A 21,633-nucleotide genomic window follows, 5' to 3' on the forward strand; every position below is an offset into this window, starting at 1 on the left:
GTGTGAAGATGTTCTGATTCCTTCTCCAAGAGCCTTTCACCCCAGGCTTGAACATATCAAGGAAGCTATTTTAGAGACAGTAGTGAGGTTGATAGTCCTAAAGTAAGGTAAGGTTCCCCTTGACATTTAGTCCAGTCGTCTCCGACTCTAGGGCGTGGTGCTCATCCCTGTAGAGCCAGTGTTTGTCTGAAGACAAACCAGCGTAACTAGACACGGAATGCCATTACCTTCCCACCGAGGTGGTACCTATTTATCTACTCGCATTTACATACTTTTGAACTGCTAGGTTGGCAGGAGCTGGGACAAGTGACGGGAGCTCATTCCGTCGCATGGATTCGATCTTATGAATGCTGGTCTTCTGACCTTGCAGCACAGAGGCTTCTGCGATTTAACCCACAGCGGTACCACATTCTAAAGTAGTACTTTGCTAAATAATGTACTATATGTTTGGTACAGAAATTAAAATGCAATTTACATGCTATATTAAATATTCATTGCACAGCTCTTTCTTTCTTTCTTTCTTTCTTTCTTTCTTTCTTTCTTTCTTTCTTTCTTTCTTTCTTTCTTTCTTTCTTTCTTTCTTTCTTTCTTTCTTTCTTTCTTTCCATTTAAATAAACACATAGGGGTCCAGCCTTGATCAAAATGGGTTGTTGTTCTTATGTGTTGTCAAGTTGCCTCCAGCTTACTGCAACCCCATGAACGAGCATTCTCCAAAATGTGCTGTCCTAAACTGCCCTGCTCAGCTCTTCTAAACTTAAGTCGGTATTTCCTCTAGGGAGTCAAGCCATATCATATTTGCTCTTCCTCTTTTCCTGCTGGCTTCAAACTTTCCTGGCATTTTTCTCTCTTTTTTTCAGATAATCTTTCCTTCTCATGATGTGCCAAAAGTAGGAAAGCCTTAATATCATCATTTTTACCCAGAGATAGTTCAAACTTGATTTTTATCTAGGACCCACTTGTTTGTATTTCTGGCAATCCAGGCGGTCTGCAAAGCTGTCCTCCAACACCATTCTTCACATGAACCATTTTTCCCCATTAGCCTTATTTATTGTCTACCTTTTACACCTTACATCATGTTCAGGAATTCAGTGGTGTGCATTATCTTGGGCTTGGTCTCCAGCAACACATCTTTACATTAACAGAAGTATAATCTCCAAATCCTGCGAGGTGCTAGTCCCCCTCTATTCAGCACTGGTTAGGACTCATCTTGAGTTCTGTATCCAGTTCTGGGCACCACACTTCAAGAATGATGCTGACAAACTGGAACAAGTTCAAAGGAGGGCAACAAGGAAGATCAGGGAGTATGTTTAGCTCTAAGGAAAGAAGACTGAGGGGACATATAATAGCACTTTGCAAATACTTGAAAGGTAGTCATACAGAGGATGGGCTGGACCTCTTCTTGCTCATATGGGAGTTCATGACACTTAATAATGAGCTGAAGTAACAGGAAGCCAGATTTCAGCTGAATATCAGGAAAAACCTTCTAACTATGAGAGCAGTACAACAATAAAACCAATTACCTTGGAAGGTGGTGAGTGCTCTAACACTGGAGACATTTAAAAGAAAATTGGATAACCATCAATCAGATCTGCTTTGATTTAGATGCTTGCATTGGGCAGGGGGTTGGACTCAATGGCCTGATAGGCCTTTTCAACTCAGTTATTCTATGACTCCATGATTATTAATAATTTTTTGTTACAAACCCGCTAGCCATACTTTTTCTATAAATGAATTCCTGCCCAACAAAGGTCTCTGGATTTTAAGATATGGCAAGAAATTTATTTATGCAGTTCAATTGAAAGCAGGTTAAATCTGTACACTTCATGGTGCTTGAAATCCATTTCTGGAATCTTACACCTTTGGGCCCTGGGGGTAGGGGCTTTTGATATCTAAAAACTGTTGCCAGATTGCTGCCACCAGATGTGGCTGCACTTTTTAGATATTAAAGTCTCCCGCCCATTCCTACTCCCATCTCAAGGCTGCCCCAGGTTGAAAGGGAGCTTTGGAACCTGAAGGGGAGGAATACTAAACTTGCCGATAAATACATTACATTAAATATTACAATTACAGATGGTGCTGTCAATCTGCTTACATGATATAAAGATATGCCAAGAGGATTGAAGCCACAGATGTTTTATTCTACTCACTAGCACAGTTTCTGTATCAAGGCTGGAAAAAGAATGTCATGTGTAAGCTGGCTCCTGTCTTAAAATTTAATATTAAATCTATTGAATTGTATCCATCTTAGTTACATTTAAACATATATCAGTTCACAATTGGAATTTCCTGGGTTCTGTTTATTTTTTTCTGCACTTGCTGTATCTGATTTGTAGTAGCATTGTTCTTTATTTATTATCCAATTAATTAATATTTTTAATGTTCATTATTGCACTTTATGTCTTAATGTATTTTACACCCAAGGAGACTTTAAAGCCTGCCACCAGTGAAAGGGAGGGGTGAATAACATTCAAGTGATTACGGGCAGAGGAAGGTACGGCTTTGACACTGTAGCTTTTAAGTCCAGAACAATGGGGGACAGATGCTTAAAGGCTGTCCCCTCTTCTAGCCCTGTTGCCAGCTGCCAGGCTCAAGGTAACCTGCTTAGCCAACCTTCCACTCTATCATTAATGTTGTTATATGCTAGATCTGCTTTAAATAAATCCCAACTAATTCAGGTCTGCTTTAAATAAATCCCAACAGATCTGGCTTGCCTTACTGAGGCCTGAGTGAGCACAGAGAGTGGTGTAGGTCTCTCCTTGATTTGCCCACCTGGGTATTCCATCCAGCATCAAAGTAGACTGGAGGGACGGGGAGGAGGAATTGCCATTGTTTATAAAAACACCTTGGAGGCTGTAAGGCTCTCTGCCTTGGTGATCCCAAGTCTAGAGGCCCTCCATGTGTCAGTGGGAAGCAAGGATGGATTTCAGATTGTATTGATTTACCATGCTCCCCGTGACCCAGCTGGTGGGCTTCATCTCAGTGGCACTGTTGAGATCCCCTGACGGCTCGTGCTGAGAGACTTCAACATCCACGCTGAGGCTGAGATCACTGGACCAGCTCTTGAGTTTTTTGAAACCATGGCTTCCTTGGACATGTCCCAATATGTCAATGGCCCCACCCATGTGGAGAGTCACACTCTGGACCTGGTGTTCTCAACTGGTCAGGAAGAGTGTGATCTGAAGGTAACCAACTTTATTTTGGTTCCCTTGTCATGGTTGGACCAGCACCTGATAAAATGCAACCTCACAGTGGCACTTCCCCCTCTGCGGGGAGCAGGGACCCATTGAGATGGTCCACCCCCGAAGACTATTAGATCCTGTAGGCTTCCAAGATGCAATGCAGGGGATACCGGCTGACCTAGTTGGCACTCCTGTTGAAGAGCTCTTTGAAGGATGGTATGCTGCTGCTACCAGGGTGGCTGATACATTCGCACCCAAATGCCTCCTCGAGTGTCAAGCCTACCCAGCCTCTTGTTATAATCAACAACTACAAGTGATGAAGCAGAATAGGAGGGTGGAGAGCATCTGGAGATGAGCCCTGATGGAATATAAACTAAAGGCCCCAAAATCATATCGAATATCTTTAGCTAAGGTGAAGGCAACAAGGAAAACATACTCTGTTACCCGGGTAAGAGAAGTGTGAGAGGAGCAGGCCAAACTCTTCCATATAATACACGATTTATCCAGGACTGGTCACAGTGATAGGTCTCTCAGTACTATTTCCCGTGACCAGCTTGCAGCATTTTGTAAACATAAAGTGGAGCCTATCCGCCGGAACCTTGGCCATCATTTTCCTTCAGTAGATCAAGCTGAACCATCCACTCCAGCACCTTGCCCAGTGAGTCTAACACAATTTCAGCCTGTGATGTCAGTAGAGGTTGACAGGGTGCTTGATAGCTGCAGGGCCACTACAACTTCTCTAGATCCTTGCCGGGCCTGACTTATAAAAGCTGCCAGGGCAGAAACAATGGAATGGGACACCGCTTTTATTAATAGGTCCTCCCAAGCCTTCAAGGAGACACTCATTAGACTCATTTGCAAAAAAAAAAACAAACCCCACCAAACTTGGTGATGGACGTTATTAACAAATACAGACCCATCGCCACTGTGCCTTTTCTAAGCAACCTAGTGGAAGGTGCTGGCCAATCAGCTACAGGCACTCCTGGAAAAGATGATGTCCTCGATTCATTCCAGTCTGGGTTCAGGCCGCATCATGGCAAGGAGCCAGTATTGGTTGGTCTGCAACATTACCTTTTGAGAGAGACCAAAGGGGCAAAATATCCTTGGTGTCTTTCTCAATCTCTCAGCAGCCTTCGATCCCATCAGCCACAGTATCCCCCTGTAAGAGGCTCTCTGGGTTGGGGATTGGTGGCCTGTCTCCAGTCCTTCCTAGAGGACTATCCTCCAAGATTGCAGCTTGGGGTGATAATGTCCACCCCTTGGACTCTTAATTGTGGAGTCTCATAGGGGTCAATCATCTCAATGCTGTTTAATATCTACATGAGGCTGCTGGGGGAGGTCATCAGGAGTTTTGGAGTTTCCTTTCACCAATATGTGAACAACACCCAGGTCTATCTCTCCTTCCATCCTTCTGCAGAGGAAGCGGTCCTGCCCCTTGAGCGCTGCCTGGACACCATGCTGGGGTGGATAAGGGATAATAGACTGAGGCTGAACCCAGACAAGACAGAAGTCCTGTGGGTGGCTGCCCCTAGTGCCTATATATCGGGGACCTTCCTTTCTTTTGCAGGAGGGCTACTCTCTCTACACTAAGGATGAGGTTCACAGCCTGGACATACTTCTGGACTCAGAGCTCTCAATGGAGTCAGTGATCCATTCCACCTATTTCCACCTGAGGGGGATTGCCCATTTGCATCTCCAGGCCCCGCACCGTAGTTGTCAATGCATTGGTGGTCTCAAGATTAGACTACTACATCCAAGGATTTTAAAAGATCTGGCAGAAGTAATTTCAAAACCATTGGCAATAATATTTGAAAATTCTTGAAGAACAGGAGAAGTCCCCAAAGATTGGAGGAGGGCAAATGTCCCTATCTTCAAAAAGGGGGGAAAAGAACAGCCAGATACTTATCGCCCAGTCAGCCTGACATCAATTCCCAAAAAAATTCTAGAGCAGATCATTAAACAGACAGTTTGTTATTACTTAGAAAGCAATGCTGTCATCGCTAAAAGTCAACACGGGTTTCTCAAAAACAAGTCATGCCAGACTAATCTGATCTCTTTTTTTTTTGATAGAGTTTCAGGCTTATTTGTTAAAGGAACACTGTGGATGTAGCATATCTTGGTTTCAGTAATGCCTTTGACAACATTCCCCATTATATCCTTGCAAGGAAGCTAATAAAATGTGGGTTTGACAGTGCTACTCTTCAGTGGCTTTGTAATTGGTTGACTGACCAAACCCAAAGGGTGCTCACCAATGGCTTCTCTTCATCCTGGGGAGAGCTAACTAGTGGGGTGCCTCAGGGTTCTGCTCTGGGCCCTGTGCTATTCAACATTTTTATCAATGACTTGGATGAAGGGATAGAGAGTCTGCTGATTAAATTTGCAGATGATACCAAATTGGGAGGGGTTGCTAATTCCCCAGAGGACAGGATGAAACTTCAAAATTACCTTGACAGAGTCCTGGGCCAAAACTAACAAAATGAATTTCAACAGGGAGAAATGTAAGATCCTACACCTAGGCAGAAAAAAATGAACTGTACAGATAAAGAATGGAATACTCCTGGCTAGACAACAGTACCTGTGAAAGGGATCTAGGAGTCTTGGTAGCCCACAAACTGAAGATGTCAAGATATTTGTAATAGAACAGGTAACTATTTTGTAAATTAAAGTCTTGAACATTTGAAGTATACTCATGTAAGTAAAATATATAAGAAAGACTGTGTGTAAAGTGCAAGCATACACCTGTTGCTGGTTAACAGGCAGAGTCAGAGGCTTGAGTTGCCTTGGGCAGGTGTTGCTGGTTACAGAGGCTTTTTCTCTGTATAAAAAAGGCTCTGGGAAAGTATTGCTTTATTGCTCTGGTAAAGGAGTAGCCATGCTGTTGTGGTTCAGGAATAGACAGGTTGATGTGGTATAAGAGTGGTCGTGCTGTTATATTGTATTGGGTTGTGCGTAACCAGTTACTTCATATGTTATGCTGAAAATAAGCTGTATAAGTTACATATGTAAATACAAAATATTTTTCTAAACTAAGTTTGACCTGTTTTAAGTTTTGCATCCAGAGTTAAGAGCACTGAATTCTGTTAAGTTTCCACCAGTTCTCTCCAGGGAGCTACATTCTTTCTTGAATAAGATTAAAATGTTTCTGCTAGTACATGTTTATGTACACATGTTCAAAGTATAGCAGATACACTCTTAACACATGAGTCAGCAGTGTGATGCGGCTGCCAAGAAAGCCAACGCAACTCTTGGTAATAGGATTATAGTGTCTAGATTAAGGGAAGTGATAGTACTACTCTATTCTGCTTTGGTCAGACCTCACCTGGAGTACTGTGTCCAGTTCTGGGCACCTCAATTCAAGAAGGATGTTGACAACCTGGAATGTGTCCAGAGGAGGGCGACCAAAGGTCTGGTAGCCATGTCCTACCAGGAGCAGCTTAGAGAGCTGGGAATGTTTAGCTTTTTAAAAAAACAGGTTAAGAAAGGACATGATAGCCATGTTTAAATATTTGAAGGGATGTCATGTCGAGGAAAGGACATTTTTGTTTTCCACGGCTCCAGACACACTAGGACAAGGAGCAATGGTTTCAAACTACAAGAAAAGAGATTCCACCTGAATCTCAGGAAGAGCTCCCTGACAGTCAGAGCTGGTCGGCAGCGGAAGGTGCTGCCTCTGCGTCTCCTCCTTTGGAGGTTTTTAAGCAGAGGCCGAATGGCCATCTGTCAGGAGTGCTTTGATGAAATTCCTGCATGGCAGGGGGTTGGACTTGATGGCCCCTGTGGTCTCTTCTTACTTGTGATTCTATGATTCTACTGCAATGCTCTCTATGTGGGGCTGCTATGAAAACGTCAGCAGGTAAAGAATGTGACGGCCAGATTATTCAATAGGGTGAAGAAATGCCATCATATCTCCCCTATTCTGGCCACCTTGCACTGGTTCCCTGTTCTTTTCCGTGCCAGCTTCAAGGTGATGATGCTTACATACAAATCCCTAAATGGTTTGGGACCACGATACCTGACAGAACACCTCCTTCCAGTGAGATCTGCCTGTCCTACATGATCTTCCTAGGCTGGGCAGTTGAGAATATCGACCCCAAGAGAGGCCTGGAAAGAGAAGACCATAACCTGGGCATTCTTGGCAGTTGCTCCTCGTCTCTGGAATAATCTCCTGCCCAAAAGTCATCTGGCCCTTTCACTAAGAATTTTTAAACAATGATTGAAAACATGGCTTTTCCGACAGGCCTTCACAGAGCTTATAACATGGTAACACAGTAGTTCGTTAAGTATTAATATTATCTGTTCCACCATCTTGCCTTTAAACCATCTTAAATTATTTTTAGTTAATTCTATGTTGGGCTTTTTGTGTATGTGTTTAATTTTAATTTTTTTTGTTACCTTTATGTTTACTGTTCTTAAATTAGGGCTTATTATGTTATAATGTTGTAAACCACTCAGAGTGGCTTTGATAGCTTGACGGGTGGTATAAAAGTCAAATCAATAAATAATAGTAGCAGCTTGATACATATTGGGTAACACCATCGGTTGCTCGTGATGTGTAAGGTAGATTTGTGTGCCATGTAAGAACACAGTAGAGCACAAATTCTGTCACCACCAGCATCTCCAGGTTGAGCAGGGGGGAAAACTCTACCAGAAATTCTGGAAAGCCACTGACAGTGGTTTATGTTTCAGCGTCTTCCGCCTAGAGGGGACAAAGCAATCTTGCAATGTCAGATGGACCAACCTTGAGGTACTATAATTCAGTTTTAGTCAATATGTTATAGCAGCTATCCATAGCCTGGCCTCAACAGTTACTAGCCCAGATTCCAGCCTTATGCACCAGTAGGAAAATGCAATATAGCTCTTAAAATTTTTGATTGTTGTCTTTCCAAAGCGGTCACGTTAGCTGGTATGCTATATGGGGCTCCATAGATCATCTGTATTAAAGATTTTATCGTTAAAGTCAAATAGCAGCTGTCACATTACTTTCCCTCTGTGACCAGAAATTTTTTTCTAAAGCTCTCATGCTTTTCTGGGTGTTGGCTACCGCATGTTTTACATGCGCATTTCTCTTACCATTTACTTGGAATTGTTGTTAGGCATCCTTCAGTCTCGAAAGACTATGGTAGCGTGCTCTGTATGGAGGGCTTGGAACAGCGCCTAGTGTGGCTGAGAAGGCCAATTCGAGAGTGACAGTCCCTTCCACACTGAAGACAAATCCAGTCTGTCCCCTGTCCGGCTCCCTGGTTTTGCTGCTTTTGTGACTTCCTCTTTGCCTCGGCCTGCTGGACAAGGGTCTCTTCAAATTGGGAGAGGCCGTGATGCACCGCCTGCCTCCAGGCTGAACGCTCAGATGTCAGGTTTTCCCATCTGTTGAGGTCTATTCCTAAGGCCTTCAGATCTCGCTTGCAGATGTCCTTGTATCGCAGTTGTGGTCTCCCTCTGGGGCGCTTTCCCTGCACTAATTCTCCATAGAGGAGATCCTTTGGAATCCGACCATCAGCCATTCTCACGACGTGCCCGAGCCAACGTAGACGTCGCTGTTTCAGTAATGTGTTCATGCTGGACTGCTCTGTTTGGAACTTTGTCCTGCCAGGTGATGCCAAAAATCCGTCGGAGGCAACGCATATGGAAGGTGTTCAGCTTCCTCTCCTGCCGTGCACAAAGAGTCCATGACTCACTGCAGTACAGGAGTGTGCTTAGAACACAGGCTCTATAAACCTGGATCTTCGTATGTGTCGTCAGCTTCTTATTGAGCCATACTCTCTTTGTGAGTCTAGAGAACATGGTGGCTGCTTTGCCAATGCGTTTATCCAGCTCGACATCTAGAGAGAGGGTGTCAGAGATGGTTGAGCCGAGGTACACAAAGTCATGAACAACCTCCAATTCTTGTGTGGAGATGGTAATAGAGGGAGGTGAGTCCACGCCCTGGCCCATGACTTGTGTTTTCTTCAGGCTGATTGTTAGTCCAAAGTCTTGGCAGGCCTTGCTGAAACGATTCATGAGTTGTTGGAGGTCTTCAGCAGAGTGGGCAACAATGGCTGCATCATCTGCGAAGAGGAAGTCCCGCATGCATTTCAGTTGGACTTTGGTCTTCGCTCTCAATCTAGAGAGATTAAAGAGCTTTCCGTCTGATCTAGTCCGGAGATAGACGCCCTCGGTTGCGGATCCAAAGGCATGCTTCAGCATGACAGCAAAAAAGATCCCAAAAAGTGTTGGTGCGAGGACACAGCCCTGTTTCACTCCGCTTTGGATGTCAAAGGGGTCTGATGTTGAGCCGTCAAAAACTACAGTGCCTTTCATTCCCTCATGGAAGGATCTGATGATGTTAAGGAGACGAGGTGGACATCCAATCTTGGGAAGTATTTTAAAAAGGCCATCCCTGCTAACCAGATCAAATGCTTTTGTAAGGTCTATGAAGGCCACTAAGAGTGGCTGTTGTTGTTCCCTACATTTCTCCTGCAGCTGTCGGAGGGAGAATACCATGTAAGTGGTGGATCTGTTAGCTCGAAAACCGCACTGTGATTCTGGATAGACTCTATCTGCAAGCACCTGGAGCCTCTTCAGCACAACACGGGCAAGCAGCTTCCCTACCACACTAAGAAGAGAGATGCCCCGGTAGTTATTGCAGTCACCCCTGTCTCCTTTGTTCTTGTACAATGTGATAATGTTTGCATCCTTCATGTCCTGTGGGACTCCACCTTCCCTCCAGCAGAGACAGAAGACCTCGTACAGTTCGGAGGTGATGATCTCCTTACAGCATTTCAGCACTTCAGCGGGGATGTTATCCTTTCCAGGTGCCTTGCCGGAGGCGAGGGAGTCCAAGGCTGCTTTTATTTCTGCTAGGGTTGGTTCACTGTCCAGCTCTTCCAAGATAGGCAGGCACTCAATGTTATTTAATGCTTCTTCGGTTACTACATTCTCTCTGGAATACAGCTCAGAGTAGTGCTGTACCCAGCGTTCCATCTGCTGTGCTCGGTCCTGGATGAGCACACCTGTAGCAGACTTCAGGGGAGCAGATTTCTTCTGTACTGGACCTAAGGCCTGCTTCATACCGTCATACATTCCTTTGATGTTACCTGTGTCCGCTGCTAACTGTATCTGAGAGCAGAGCTGGAGCCAATAATTGTTGGAGCATCTCCTGGCAGCCTGTTGGACTTGACTGCGAGCAGCTCGAAGAGCTTGCAAGTTGTACTCACTAGGACAGGCTTTGTATGCTGCTAGAGCTCTTCTCTTATCCTCGATGGCTGGCATTAACTCCTCTGAATGGGCTTCGAACCAGTCAGCCACCTTTTTGGTCTTCTTGCCAAAGGTGGACAAGGCGGTGTTATAGACAGTGTTCTTGAAGTGTTCCCATCGTTCAGGTGCATTTGCATTAGCCGGACCTGGAAGGACTTCCTCAAGTGCTTGGGCAAATTCCTTCACTTTTCTTTGATCGCAAGTCTTGATGATGTCAATGCGTGGTCTTCCTTCCTTTTTTGTGTGATATACTCTCTTTGTTCGTAGTTTTACTCTACTACACACCAGGGAGTGATCAGTATCACAATCAGCACTCTGGTAACTGCGTGTGATCGTAATACTAGGAAGGCTGGAACGTCTAGTGAGGATTAGATCGAGCTGATGCCAATGCTTGGATCTTGGATGCCTCCAGGAAACTCTGTGTTGCAGCTTCGTGTTAAAGAATGTGTTGCTGACACAGAGACCATAATAGCAGCAAAACTCCAGCAAGCGTTGGCCATTTTCATTCATCTTTCCAATGCCAAAACGGCCTAGACAAGTGGGCCAAGAATTATGATCAGCACCCACTCTAGCGTTAAAGTCTCCAAGAATGAACAGTGCCTCTCTTTCAGGGACTTTTTGGATAGTAGCTGCCAGATCGTCATAGAATTTGTCTTTCACTTCCGGAGTGGATGACAGTGTTGGTGCATATGCGCTAATGAGGGTTACTGGTCCTGCTGATGAGTGGAGCTGCAGAGACAGGATTCTTTCACTCCCCACAGTAGGTGGAACAATGCATCTCAGGAGAGTATTTCTGAGTATTTCTCTTACCATTTACTTGGAATATCAGACGAAGATATTTATAATATTGTACTTGCTTGATAAGTACCTCATTTACTTTCCAAATATACTTTTTAGGTCTTTCAGCAAATATCATTACCTTGGTTTTATCATGGTTTACCTCTAATTGATTCTGTTGACAAAATTCAGCAAGAGCCCATAGCATTCTTTTTAATCCATTTGGGGTTCTTGAGAGAATTACTGCATTGTCGGTTTATAATAGAATGGAAATACAGTATGTTTATTTGCCAACTTTGGATAAAAGTCCAAATTGTTTAGATTTGTCACTAAATCATTTATATAGATATTAAATAAGGGTACCAAGATTCAGCCCTGTTTAACCCCTTTTTCAGTTTTAACTGGTGCTGTAAGATGTCCTTGGGGATTAACTCTAATTCTTACTGATGTATTATTATGCAAAGCTTGAACCAAAACTAGTGAATGTTTGTCAATATTTATATTAGTTATTTTTTTTCCAATAATATGTTTATTGAAATAGAGTCGAAAGCAGCTCTAAAGTCAATAAAAGCTACGTATACACTGAATTTTTAGAGTAATATTTCATAATTAAGTGCTCCAGGATCATACTTTGGTCCAAGGTTGAATGAGCCTCTCTGAATCCAGCATTTTCTTTTATCATAAGGGATTCTTGGTCTATCCAATCCTTCAATTTCAACTGAAGGTGTCTAGCATATAGTTTACTTATCATATTAAGGAAGGTTATAGGCCTGTTGTTAGAGGGTAGATCTTTATTACCTCTTTTGCATATAGGGATTATGATCTCAGTCCCCCAATCTTTAGGAATTTTCCCAGTTTTGTCAATAGCTGTAAATAAAGCTGCAGTTACCAGAACCCATCATTCAATATGTTTTTTAATCAGTTCAGGCATAATCATGTCATTGCTTTACCAATTTTCAGGGTTTGAATCAAGTGTACTCGTATAAATAATAATGGGCCAGATCTGTGCTTCCCAGTCTTGGATAACCCAGGGGGTTCTTAGGCTTCAACTCCCACAAACCTTGGCCAGCACAACTAGTGGTGAAGGCTTCTGGGAATTGCAGTCCCAGAACTCCTGGGTTACCCAAAGTTGGCAATCACTAGACTAGATGGACCCATGATGGTTCTTGGTATAGAAGTACTTGGAAAAGATATCCCATTATGGATGAGGAGTTCTGGAAACTAGCCCAGAAAAGGAACTTGCCTCGGCTCCAGGGATAAGAAAGATTTCTGTGCTCATAAGAGGTTAAATAAAATGATATTTTTCAAACATGACAGAACAAAGAGTACAAAACAACCGAAGTGCAAAAGAAGTAGAGTGCTAGGACTTTCTGGTCATTAATCCTGCAGTCATCTGAAGCTACCATCTGGTGGTGCTCTTGAAATTTAAAAGGAAGTGTGTATCAGTAAGAGATGTGTGGGCACTATGATGTTGCCTAAAATAGAACTGGTTAGTTTTTGCATCACCACTCTGAGATTTTGCTGCCTGAAGGATTCTAGGAGATGTATTCTTTAAATGAATGTTCCAAGGTCTGAGTGCAATACACAGCATTTCAAAGCTTCATATTTGTACAGAGGAAACAAGTCTTTAATTTCCTTATTTAATTTCACTATTTCCCCATATCAATAAATAGTTAAGATGTCTGTTTAATCCACTAATGATATTGGGATATTGAAACTAGCTAGGAAATTAAAGCAAGAAGCTCACTTTGGTTCAATCCCAGCAATCACATACACTGGAAACAAAACAAAACAGAGTTATTCTACCCATACTCACAGTGGAACAAACAGCAGGACAAATGGCTGTCTGATTGCACCCATAGCTGACCCTTATGAGCCTTTGCTTTGTTTTATTGGTTCCTAAATTAGCTCTAATTCCTTTCCTCCCACACCTTGCAGTCAAGATGGAGAATAGGATGATGGGGAGAGGGCAATGGCTGGCCAGGCAAATTCACTAGCCTTTGTGGGGGCTTAATCTCTTTTTTATTGTCATTGTTGTTTAGTCGTTAAGTCGTGTCCGACTCTTTGTGACCCCCTTTTTTACAGATGGAAACAATTATTGTAGGTTTACGTTGGGTGGGAAAGACAGAGATGGAGATGTACTGCTCACTCAGAACTACAGGATGACTGCCATCCAACCTTGTAATATGTATGCCAAGTTTAAGATGTCACATTTTTGAGGTATTGCAGAAATAGGGACACACAGGCCAAAATCCTGCTAACAGTCCATGCTCGCAAGGGCAACCCACAGCTTTTTCTTCCGCTCTGATGGATTGTCCTTTGTAGTTCATTTTGCAACTGGTTTGCAACCTCATGTGGTTCATTTAGTAACAAATGTGCAGCTACGTGAACACAGAAAAAACTGCTGTGGTGATAAATACTTGTGTGATTGCCCTCCTTTGACCACATAAGCAAACAAGATTTCAGATATTTTCTTTTATTCTAACAAAAACTTTAAAAAATCTATCCCATATTTTCCTGTATTGAACATCAATGTTTAAAATGCAATTATGAATAGAAAGGAAAGGGAAATAATCTGTAGGGAGGTGAAACAACAAAGCACAACAATTAGGTACTGAAAATCCATTGATAGCTGAATAGAGAGATCAGATCATGCAGCCCAAATGATAAATATGAAGACACCAGGTTAGCCTTTTTAGGGGATCTCAGAGATGTGGTACCATCACAGAACTGCTCTTTCTCTAGCAGCCAAGACCTACTTTATCCTGAATTTATGGAAACAAACATCATAGGCAATATGATGGAACCTTAATGCTGTGTTTCTGGCTCTAATGTTAAAGAATAGCTAAATAAAGATGCATCTATCTGGTAAAGGTCTTTGAGCTTCTGCATTTGGTCTTGATTTAGTTCCCTGAGGTAATTCAGGGTGATATTCTTGTCAGTCCGTTTCTCTGTGCTGTGTACCTTGCTGTTTGAATACTGCAGACCCCCTGGGGCTCCAATTCTTCTTAGAATGTGGTCAGCATCTTGAGCCAGTGTTTCGTACTTCCCCACAATGTCATATTGAATGTGACAGGGATCACAGAGCAAATGCATTGGCTTCCAGTGTATGTCCAAAACCTTGGGATTTCTTGATAGGATATAATTTACAAAATCTTGGAAGGTCACTTTTTCATTGGTATTTTGATCCTTCTTGGCGAACGCCTTGATCTCATTTGCCACTGTGGTACTATAATAGGGCTCAGAGTGCAGCAGCTTGTCTCTATAAGCAGAGACCAGTCTTTCGAAAGGATGTCTGCTGAACATCACTTTTGTGTAGGTGTTCAGAAATTCTGCTTGCTTTTCAGAAGGATAAGAATTCAACCTCCTTATAATATTTGTTCTGTGGATCATGCTATGGTTGATTTCCAAAGAATCCCTGCTCATGTTGAGAGTGAGGAAAACGAGGATTTTTTTCCAGTTGGAGCAACCGACTTTTGGCACTTCGCAGTAGATAAACTTATGACTCTCCTCCACAAAGAGCTGCTTCACAACTACATCGTCTAGTTGCCAAGATGCTGACCTTGAGGAAGTCTTGTTCAAGCAGGTGGAATTCAAGGTGTCTCTACGGCCATGCTGCCTTTTCAGCCAATCTTCTTCAGGATCTGGAAGAAAAATTATGACTTTGGAAAATTTGATGGCACATGGTTTGGGTGGGTAGGTGTATTTGGGCAGTAGTATTGTGGACATTTGGTTTTTGCAGGCATGAAAACTATGGATGATGAAAATTGCAGGGTATTAGTGCTTCTAGCAAACTGTTTCTGTGCCAGGTTGTTGGATGGCTTAAGCGGTGCTGAATAGGAAGGAGAGAGCGGTGATGATATGCCCAGTCAGTAGAGACTAGTCTGTTAAGGCAAATGGGGCATTCTCCCAGTTCAGATTCAAGCTACTTCTAACCAGCCCTCTCTTGCCTGCCTCCTCACCAGAGGACAAGGAGGGGCAGGGCTCTATCTGTGTTCCTCTCATACTGAACTCCCAGCCTCATGATCAAACTTTGCAAGCACATCTATATGTGACTGTGCGAGAGGAGCAGAACAAAATAGTATGATGGCTTAAGTCTACTTAATTCTAATAGAGGGCAAACTGCATGGGTTGGGCAGGGCTGAGGTCAAGTCTTGTTCAGGCAGGCAGAGTTCAAGCTGCCTCTGCTGTTACTGCCTTTTTTAGCTAATCCTACTCAAAACCTGGCTTTAAAAATTATATTGAAAGGTAATGTCTTATTTAGAGGATTTGGGAGGTAAACTTGTGAATTTCTTCCTTCCTTCCTTCAGTAATTTTTGTGTTTATTTTCAGGCTTTTCGTGTTACTATTCTATAGGAAAACATTACGGGCAACATGTAACATAAAATTAAAACAATGGCCAGAATGTTATTACTTCTGCCAGCATAATTCCATCAGCATAAATTTCATACACAGTGGTGCACTTCTTCAGCTGGATTCTGGACATAATTCAAAATGGAATCCTTAAACAATGCTGTGAAAATCATGCTAAACTGTTTCCCATTTCTTCTGATGTCCCAAGGTTGGGAAGGAAGCAACCATGACTCACATGTGAGGGCTGCAAGCTTTCTCACCTATTGAGGTGAGCAGTATTGGTCCCCACACTTATTGCAAGGAGGGGGGGAGCCCTACAACCCTCCATGGCATGCACATCTGTGCAGAAACAGCCTCCCTCTGTGTGACACCAAAAATGGGGCAACCCTCAGTTGTTGGCTCTGGTTTCAGCAGCATTAGGCTCATCTTGATCTTAAGATAATTGGGAAGATAGAAGAAAAGAAGGCAACAGGGACAGCACTGAGCGAGGGGCACTGTCACTGCCAAACAGTGGCACAGCTGGCTGAGGAGGAGAAGCCAGACACATTCAACTCCTGCTTGTGAAAGCCAGCTTTCTGCCACTGCCAGCACCTCCATCTACTTTTCAGGCTGATCTGCCAGGGTCTGGGACTACCAATATCTTTGTTCTCATCCCTGAATCCTCCTTCGCTTCCTCCTGAGCTCTCACTCTATGTGGAGTTACTGTCTCCTGCAATAATGCCTTGGTTGTGAGGTCCCCCCATAGCCCAGGCATAGTGGGAAAGAGTGAATTTCCCTGTCATCCTTCCCATCTTACCTGTATGTACAGCCCACATCCAGACACTACAGGAGATGTGTGGTGGCCAGTGCTGTTCTCACTTCAGCTGCTGGCTCTTCTGAAGGTGCCAGCACCAGCTGCTTTTTCTTCTTCTGTGCATAACAGAAGGTCTCTGGTGAGGGCAATGACCCTAGTGGTGGGGAGTGGTGCATTTGTACCATTATGGGGAAACCTCACAACCCTAGTGCTCTGCTACCTGAAAAAGCTGCCTCACACAAGCTAATGATGGGGCTTCTCCTGACACCGGCAGCATCTTTGGGCTGGGCCAGGAAGCTTTGGCACCAGCTGCGAATGTTTAGAGCTGGGCATTCAGCCTTAAACACACCTCACAGACAAATAACTCAGCTGTCAGATTTGTTGCTCTGTCTGGAGACCTGGAGGAGCACAGCCATTGCCTAGGACTTCAGCAGGTGCTCTGAGACCTCACAACCCCACCTTTTTTGTCCAGAGGAAGTCTGGGAACAAATGCAGCCTGTGTAGTCTCCCAGAGCAGTGAGGGCTTCTGTAAAATAGCCCAAGGTTTTTTCATACAATTTGTTATTCATTACCTCACAAAGAGATTACAGTATTCTCAAAGTGTAGAAAAGTTCCTTTTTGCTCTTGCAGTCTCTCCACCATTATGGGAAATAGTGGAGTTTTTGATATAATAAAGAAATTTTTCCAAAGTGTGCAAAATTTATATGGTATCCTCTGATCATTCCCATCGTTCTTGTTTAGTGCATAACTTCTACAAGTGCTCTTCTAGAGGCCCAGGAGATTTACCAGATGGTATACTTTGTATTGTTCATTTTCTTTTCCAATGACTACTTTGGACAAAGGGATTACCCTAGTTTTGAGATTATTCCTCCGTTATTTTCAACAGCTTTATTTATTAATCATAACCCTAAATATACATACAAATGATATCTAATTGCTCCAATCATTAGACATCAGGCAAACATATTTATTTTAAAAACATTTTTATTAGAAATTGACTACATTGCAGTGTTGGTATCTAGTTACTTCAGTATGCTTACCTGTTATTTCTGTCTTGCCGCTTGGGAATATCTGAAGAAGAAGAATACTGAGCAGAGTACTGAAGAGAAGGAAAATGAAGAACTTCTCAAGCAGGTTAGCCATAATATTTTCCAAGGAAGTCAAATCCTGTAGCTTTTCTGATGTACTCTACACAATCAGAATAGTAGGTATGTTATAAATATGGCTATAAATATCACACCACACAAGCAAAGACTTGTGTCCTGTGTCCTGAATGAACGGAAAAGCTTTAGAAAGTTGTAATTGCTATTTCTGCCATATATAGTTGATGGAAGAAACCCTGCATCACATAAATCTGTTCCGACTGAAAGGTCTGTATCCACAAAGCACAAGGGCAACTCATTATCGTGTGATATTACACTTGCAATCAGATTTAGTGAAGGAAATCAAAGAACTGTTAGGATTAGTAATTTGATCATTGAAGGAGAAAGTCCAATCTCCCTCAGAGGATTTCTTGGGTCAAAGAAAGAAAGAAGACCCTTTACTTCAGGCAGATAAAGATGTGCAAAAAACTAATATCACTCAAAACTGACAACAGAATTGCCAGCCTTTCCCTTGAGAAATTATTGCTGCGTGTAGGTCAAAATCTCCTGGGTCCTCCTCTGCCTATGGCAAAAGACCTACGTAGATAAAGCTGACTGTGATGATGTTCCACACACCCCTCCTAATGAAACTGAAGTCAAGAGGATGCCAGAGTAGTAAAGGTGGAACCAAATGACAGAAGGAAAAAGGTAGCTTCATCTAAGAAATTGACACCCAATATTGCTGTATGTGAGCAAAAAAAAATGAACTAAGGACTTTTATGAGTGACCCATTTGTTGATTTAACAAGGAGTGATTCTCCATTGCATGGCATACACACTTCAGCCACTAGTTCTACGATGGTAATACAATTGTATCTTTTAAATAGTGGAAGAAAAAAAATATTCTTCTTGAAAGATTTATTACTGTCCAACATCCTAAAATCGGGTTACAAATGAAAGAAAAACTAGCTGGAACTAAAGTTTCATGATTTCTGCTCCTATCAGTAGTTCACGTCACTTTCAATTGCTGGGACACAGACCACCCATCCACTTCTGCCCAGTGAGTCTCTAATTTCATACTGTACTGTATTCTGAAAGTGAGGCCAGACCAATATGAATAATAATATAATTGTTACAATTACAATAACATCATAATGATGTGCCTTGAAGTTGATGCCAACTTATGGCAAACCTTTCTAGGGTTGTCTGGGTATTACTGGGTACTCAGAGACTTCATAGTTTACCAAGGCTACACAGGCTGGCTCTTCTTCTAGGAGGCACAGTGAGAATTTGAACTCCTACTGTGTACTCTTAAGAAATGCCCAATCTTTTGATGATTTGATTGAGACTTGGTATCCTTTCATTGATTACATTAATGTGTCTAATTATTTCATCTCCCCATTCCATGCAGTAAAGATCTATTGAACTGGAGCCAAGGGCCCAACTCCCTGAGCTATCCAATCAATTATAATTTATAGTGACAATTATAATATATTATTAAAATATTATTTTGAGCTAAAAATGAGGATAAGAAAAGATTTAAAATAATAATAGTTACTCCTATTCATGTCAGCATGAATAATTTAAAGCAAAGTGTGCTGCTTATATACTGCCCCATAGCACTTGAAGCACTCTTTGGGTGGTTTACATAATTACCGGTAATTATGCAGGCTACTCGTTATGCAGCGCACTCATTTTGCCAAACTTGGAAGGATGGAAGGCTGAGTGAACCTTGAGCCAGCTATCTGGGATTGAACCCCAGGACTTGAGCATAGTTTAACCACTGCACCTCAGGGTTCCTAATATTATCTAAAACTTTCTCAGAAGTGGTGGTTCATCCACTCTGACTCAGTTACTACAACAAACATGTGCTTTCTAAATACAGGAGAAAGTAGAGATTTATAGATTTATAGACACTTATTTGCATATGTAGAGGCATTGCTTCCAATGTACTGCTTCTGGGAAAATACGCTTAAAGAAAATGGAAAGTGTAACCTATTCATTAATTTACTGAGCTGTTCTTGCAATGGGCTTGTTATCATCATTTTCTGATTTGAATGCACATTTGAAACATAGAAATTTCAGCAGCTCTCAGTATCACCGTGGAAGGCTCCAATGTGGCAGATAATTTTTCCATCAATCCTCTCAATAAATGTTCCATCTTTTGATGTCTTGACTGAGGCATAGTATCCTTTCATTTATTACATTAAGGTGTCTAATCGATTCATCTCCCCATCTCATGTAGCAAAGATCTATTGAACCAACCCACCAAATACATTTTTAATGTTTACATCAATCTTTTTGTTAATGCCTGTCAACTATTGTTATAAAACTCATGTTACTTAAAAAAATGAAAGAGAATGTGCAAATGTACATATAATAAGATAGTGATTGTATGGAGAAGACCTACCAACACATAAATAAGTCCATATTGAATTCTAAAATAAATGTTATCCAACACTAATTAGCAAGGTGGTCTGGTTAATGTTAGTGTTACTATCAATTTATCTAATTAGGGATTGCTCAGTTAAAGCCCATCATTCAAGGTGAAAGATTGTTTGAGGAATGAAAAGTTGTAGAACAGCATTTGAAACATGTCTAGTTTGTCTGAAATATATTGTAATGTGAAACTTTTATCAGTCAAAGTAAATTTACAGTGTAATCCCAAACTCAGAGCAAATATGACTCATGAGATATTTCCTCTGCTATAGCATAAAGTTTGTTTATGACACTTGCCTCTCTATTTTGCTCATACCTTGTGCAAATATGCCTTATTGCCATCCAAACAGCAACCGGACTAGCTGCGGACTCTGAGAATATGCTCTGGGGTGGGGGGAACCAACTTTTTCAAGGTCTGATTGCTATTGCTTTCTGCTTGTGGCAAGCAATAGTCTGGATTGTGTGGATTGATTCAGGAAGAAAGTTGATCCAGGCATGGGGCCTTTGAAGCCTCACTGTTCTTTCAAACTCTAAGATTCGATATAGACCTCCATTCACATGCAAAGAAAAACATATAGTAAGTAAACATGTGGGCCTTGGAGAGATCACAGTCATAGTGCAGGCTATGCTCCTGACTTCCACATGTTGATGTGCTCAGATTCTATCCAAATGATCAGGGACCTTGCTGTTTACAACTGAGCTGCCAGGTAAGCAGCTTCTGTTGCCTAACCTCAAGACCAGATCATGTTACAGGAAGTAAGCCATTGAGCAAATTTGCAAAATAATACATTACACGCATAAGAGGGTAAGACATACAAATGTGAATTTCCTGCACTACCTCCTAAACCAGGGGTCAGGGAACTTTTTTACCTTTTACCCCCCCCAAAAAATTTTTTTTATATATGCTGACATTACCCCCTTGATTCGAAAGGAAGGAAATCATACATTATTTGAATTAAAATATTATCGAATCTACACAGGCTGTGTACTGAACTAGCAGGATGCACCAAATTTGATAAAAATGTGCACTATTTTTGCTGGAACACATTGCAATCCAGCCATGGTGTGGTATAGGGAGTAGTAAGGTGTCCAATGTGCCTAGCAAGTTGCATTAAATTTTTGTTAGCTTGCAGAGGATTTAATCATCATCAGTGGCTCCCAGAGTGGTCCTAGCAATGACATGCTTGCTAGAGACAGCCAATGCAGAATTGGGGGGTGGGCTTTTCCTACCACTTTAATCATTCTATGTGTGGTGTGCAAAAAGGAACAAACCAGGCTAAAGGTCATGTCATACACCTTGGTGCCACAGCCCAATATCAAAGGACCAGTGTGCTTTTTTTATCATCATCAATGGAAAGCTCAGCAGTGGCCAGAGGGTTGGAAAAGATCAGTCTACATCCCAATCCCAAAGAAGGGGAGTGCCAAAGAATGCTCCAACTACCATACAATTGCACTCATTTCACACGCTAGCAAGGTTATGCTCAAAATCCTACAAGGCAGGCTTCAGCAGTATGTGGACCAAGAACTCCCAGAAGTACAAGCTGGATTTCGAAGGGGCAGAGGAACTAGAGATCAAATTGCTAACATGTGCTGGATTATGGAGAAAGCCAGAGAGTTGCAGAAAAGCATCTACTTCTGCTTCATTGACTATGCAAAAGCATGGCAGAAAGTGAGGACTTAAAGAACCACTTAACGAGGGTGAAAGAGGAGAACGCAAAAAATGGTCTGGAGCTGAACATTAAAAAAAACTAAGTTCATGGCCACTGGCCCCATCACC

At 42.3% G+C, this 21,633-nt stretch overlaps 1 protein-coding gene across 2 annotated transcripts; it reads right to left on the reverse strand.

Annotated features, from left to right (window-relative positions):
* Positions 1-11,699: 11,699 nt before the first annotated feature.
* On the reverse strand, positions 11,700-20,684 carry LOC110078991 (carbohydrate sulfotransferase 8). 2 transcript variants are annotated; one of them, XM_078391411.1, is made up of 2 exons: positions 16,340-20,684; positions 11,700-14,834 (listed from the first exon to the last, which is right to left on the reverse strand). In XM_078391411.1, the coding sequence occupies exons 1-2, from the start codon at positions 16,356-16,358 to the stop codon at positions 13,999-14,001; spliced, it is 855 nt and encodes a 284-aa protein (XP_078247537.1). In that variant the 5' UTR covers positions 16,359-20,684; the 3' UTR covers positions 11,700-13,998. The 2 variants fall into 2 exon arrangements, with proteins under 2 accessions (XP_078247537.1, XP_020649362.3); XM_020793703.3 differs by having other exon boundaries at positions 17,377-17,520.
* Positions 20,685-21,633: the final 949 nt, after the last annotated feature.

Source organism: Pogona vitticeps, chromosome 1 (genome assembly GCF_051106095.1).
Source record: "Pogona vitticeps strain Pit_001003342236 chromosome 1, PviZW2.1, whole genome shotgun sequence".
NCBI lineage: Eukaryota > Metazoa > Chordata > Lepidosauria > Squamata > Agamidae > Pogona > Pogona vitticeps.

Coding starts and splice junctions, on each gene's coding strand:
- LOC110078991 (XM_020793703.3), bottom strand. CDS start 17,479: ATGGCTAACCTGCTTGAGAAGTTCTTCATTTTCCTTCTCTTCAGTACT. Junction 14,835..17,376: donor CGGCAAGACAGAAATAACAG/GTAAGCATACTG, acceptor TTTTTCTTCCAG/ATCCTGAAGAAGATTGGCTG.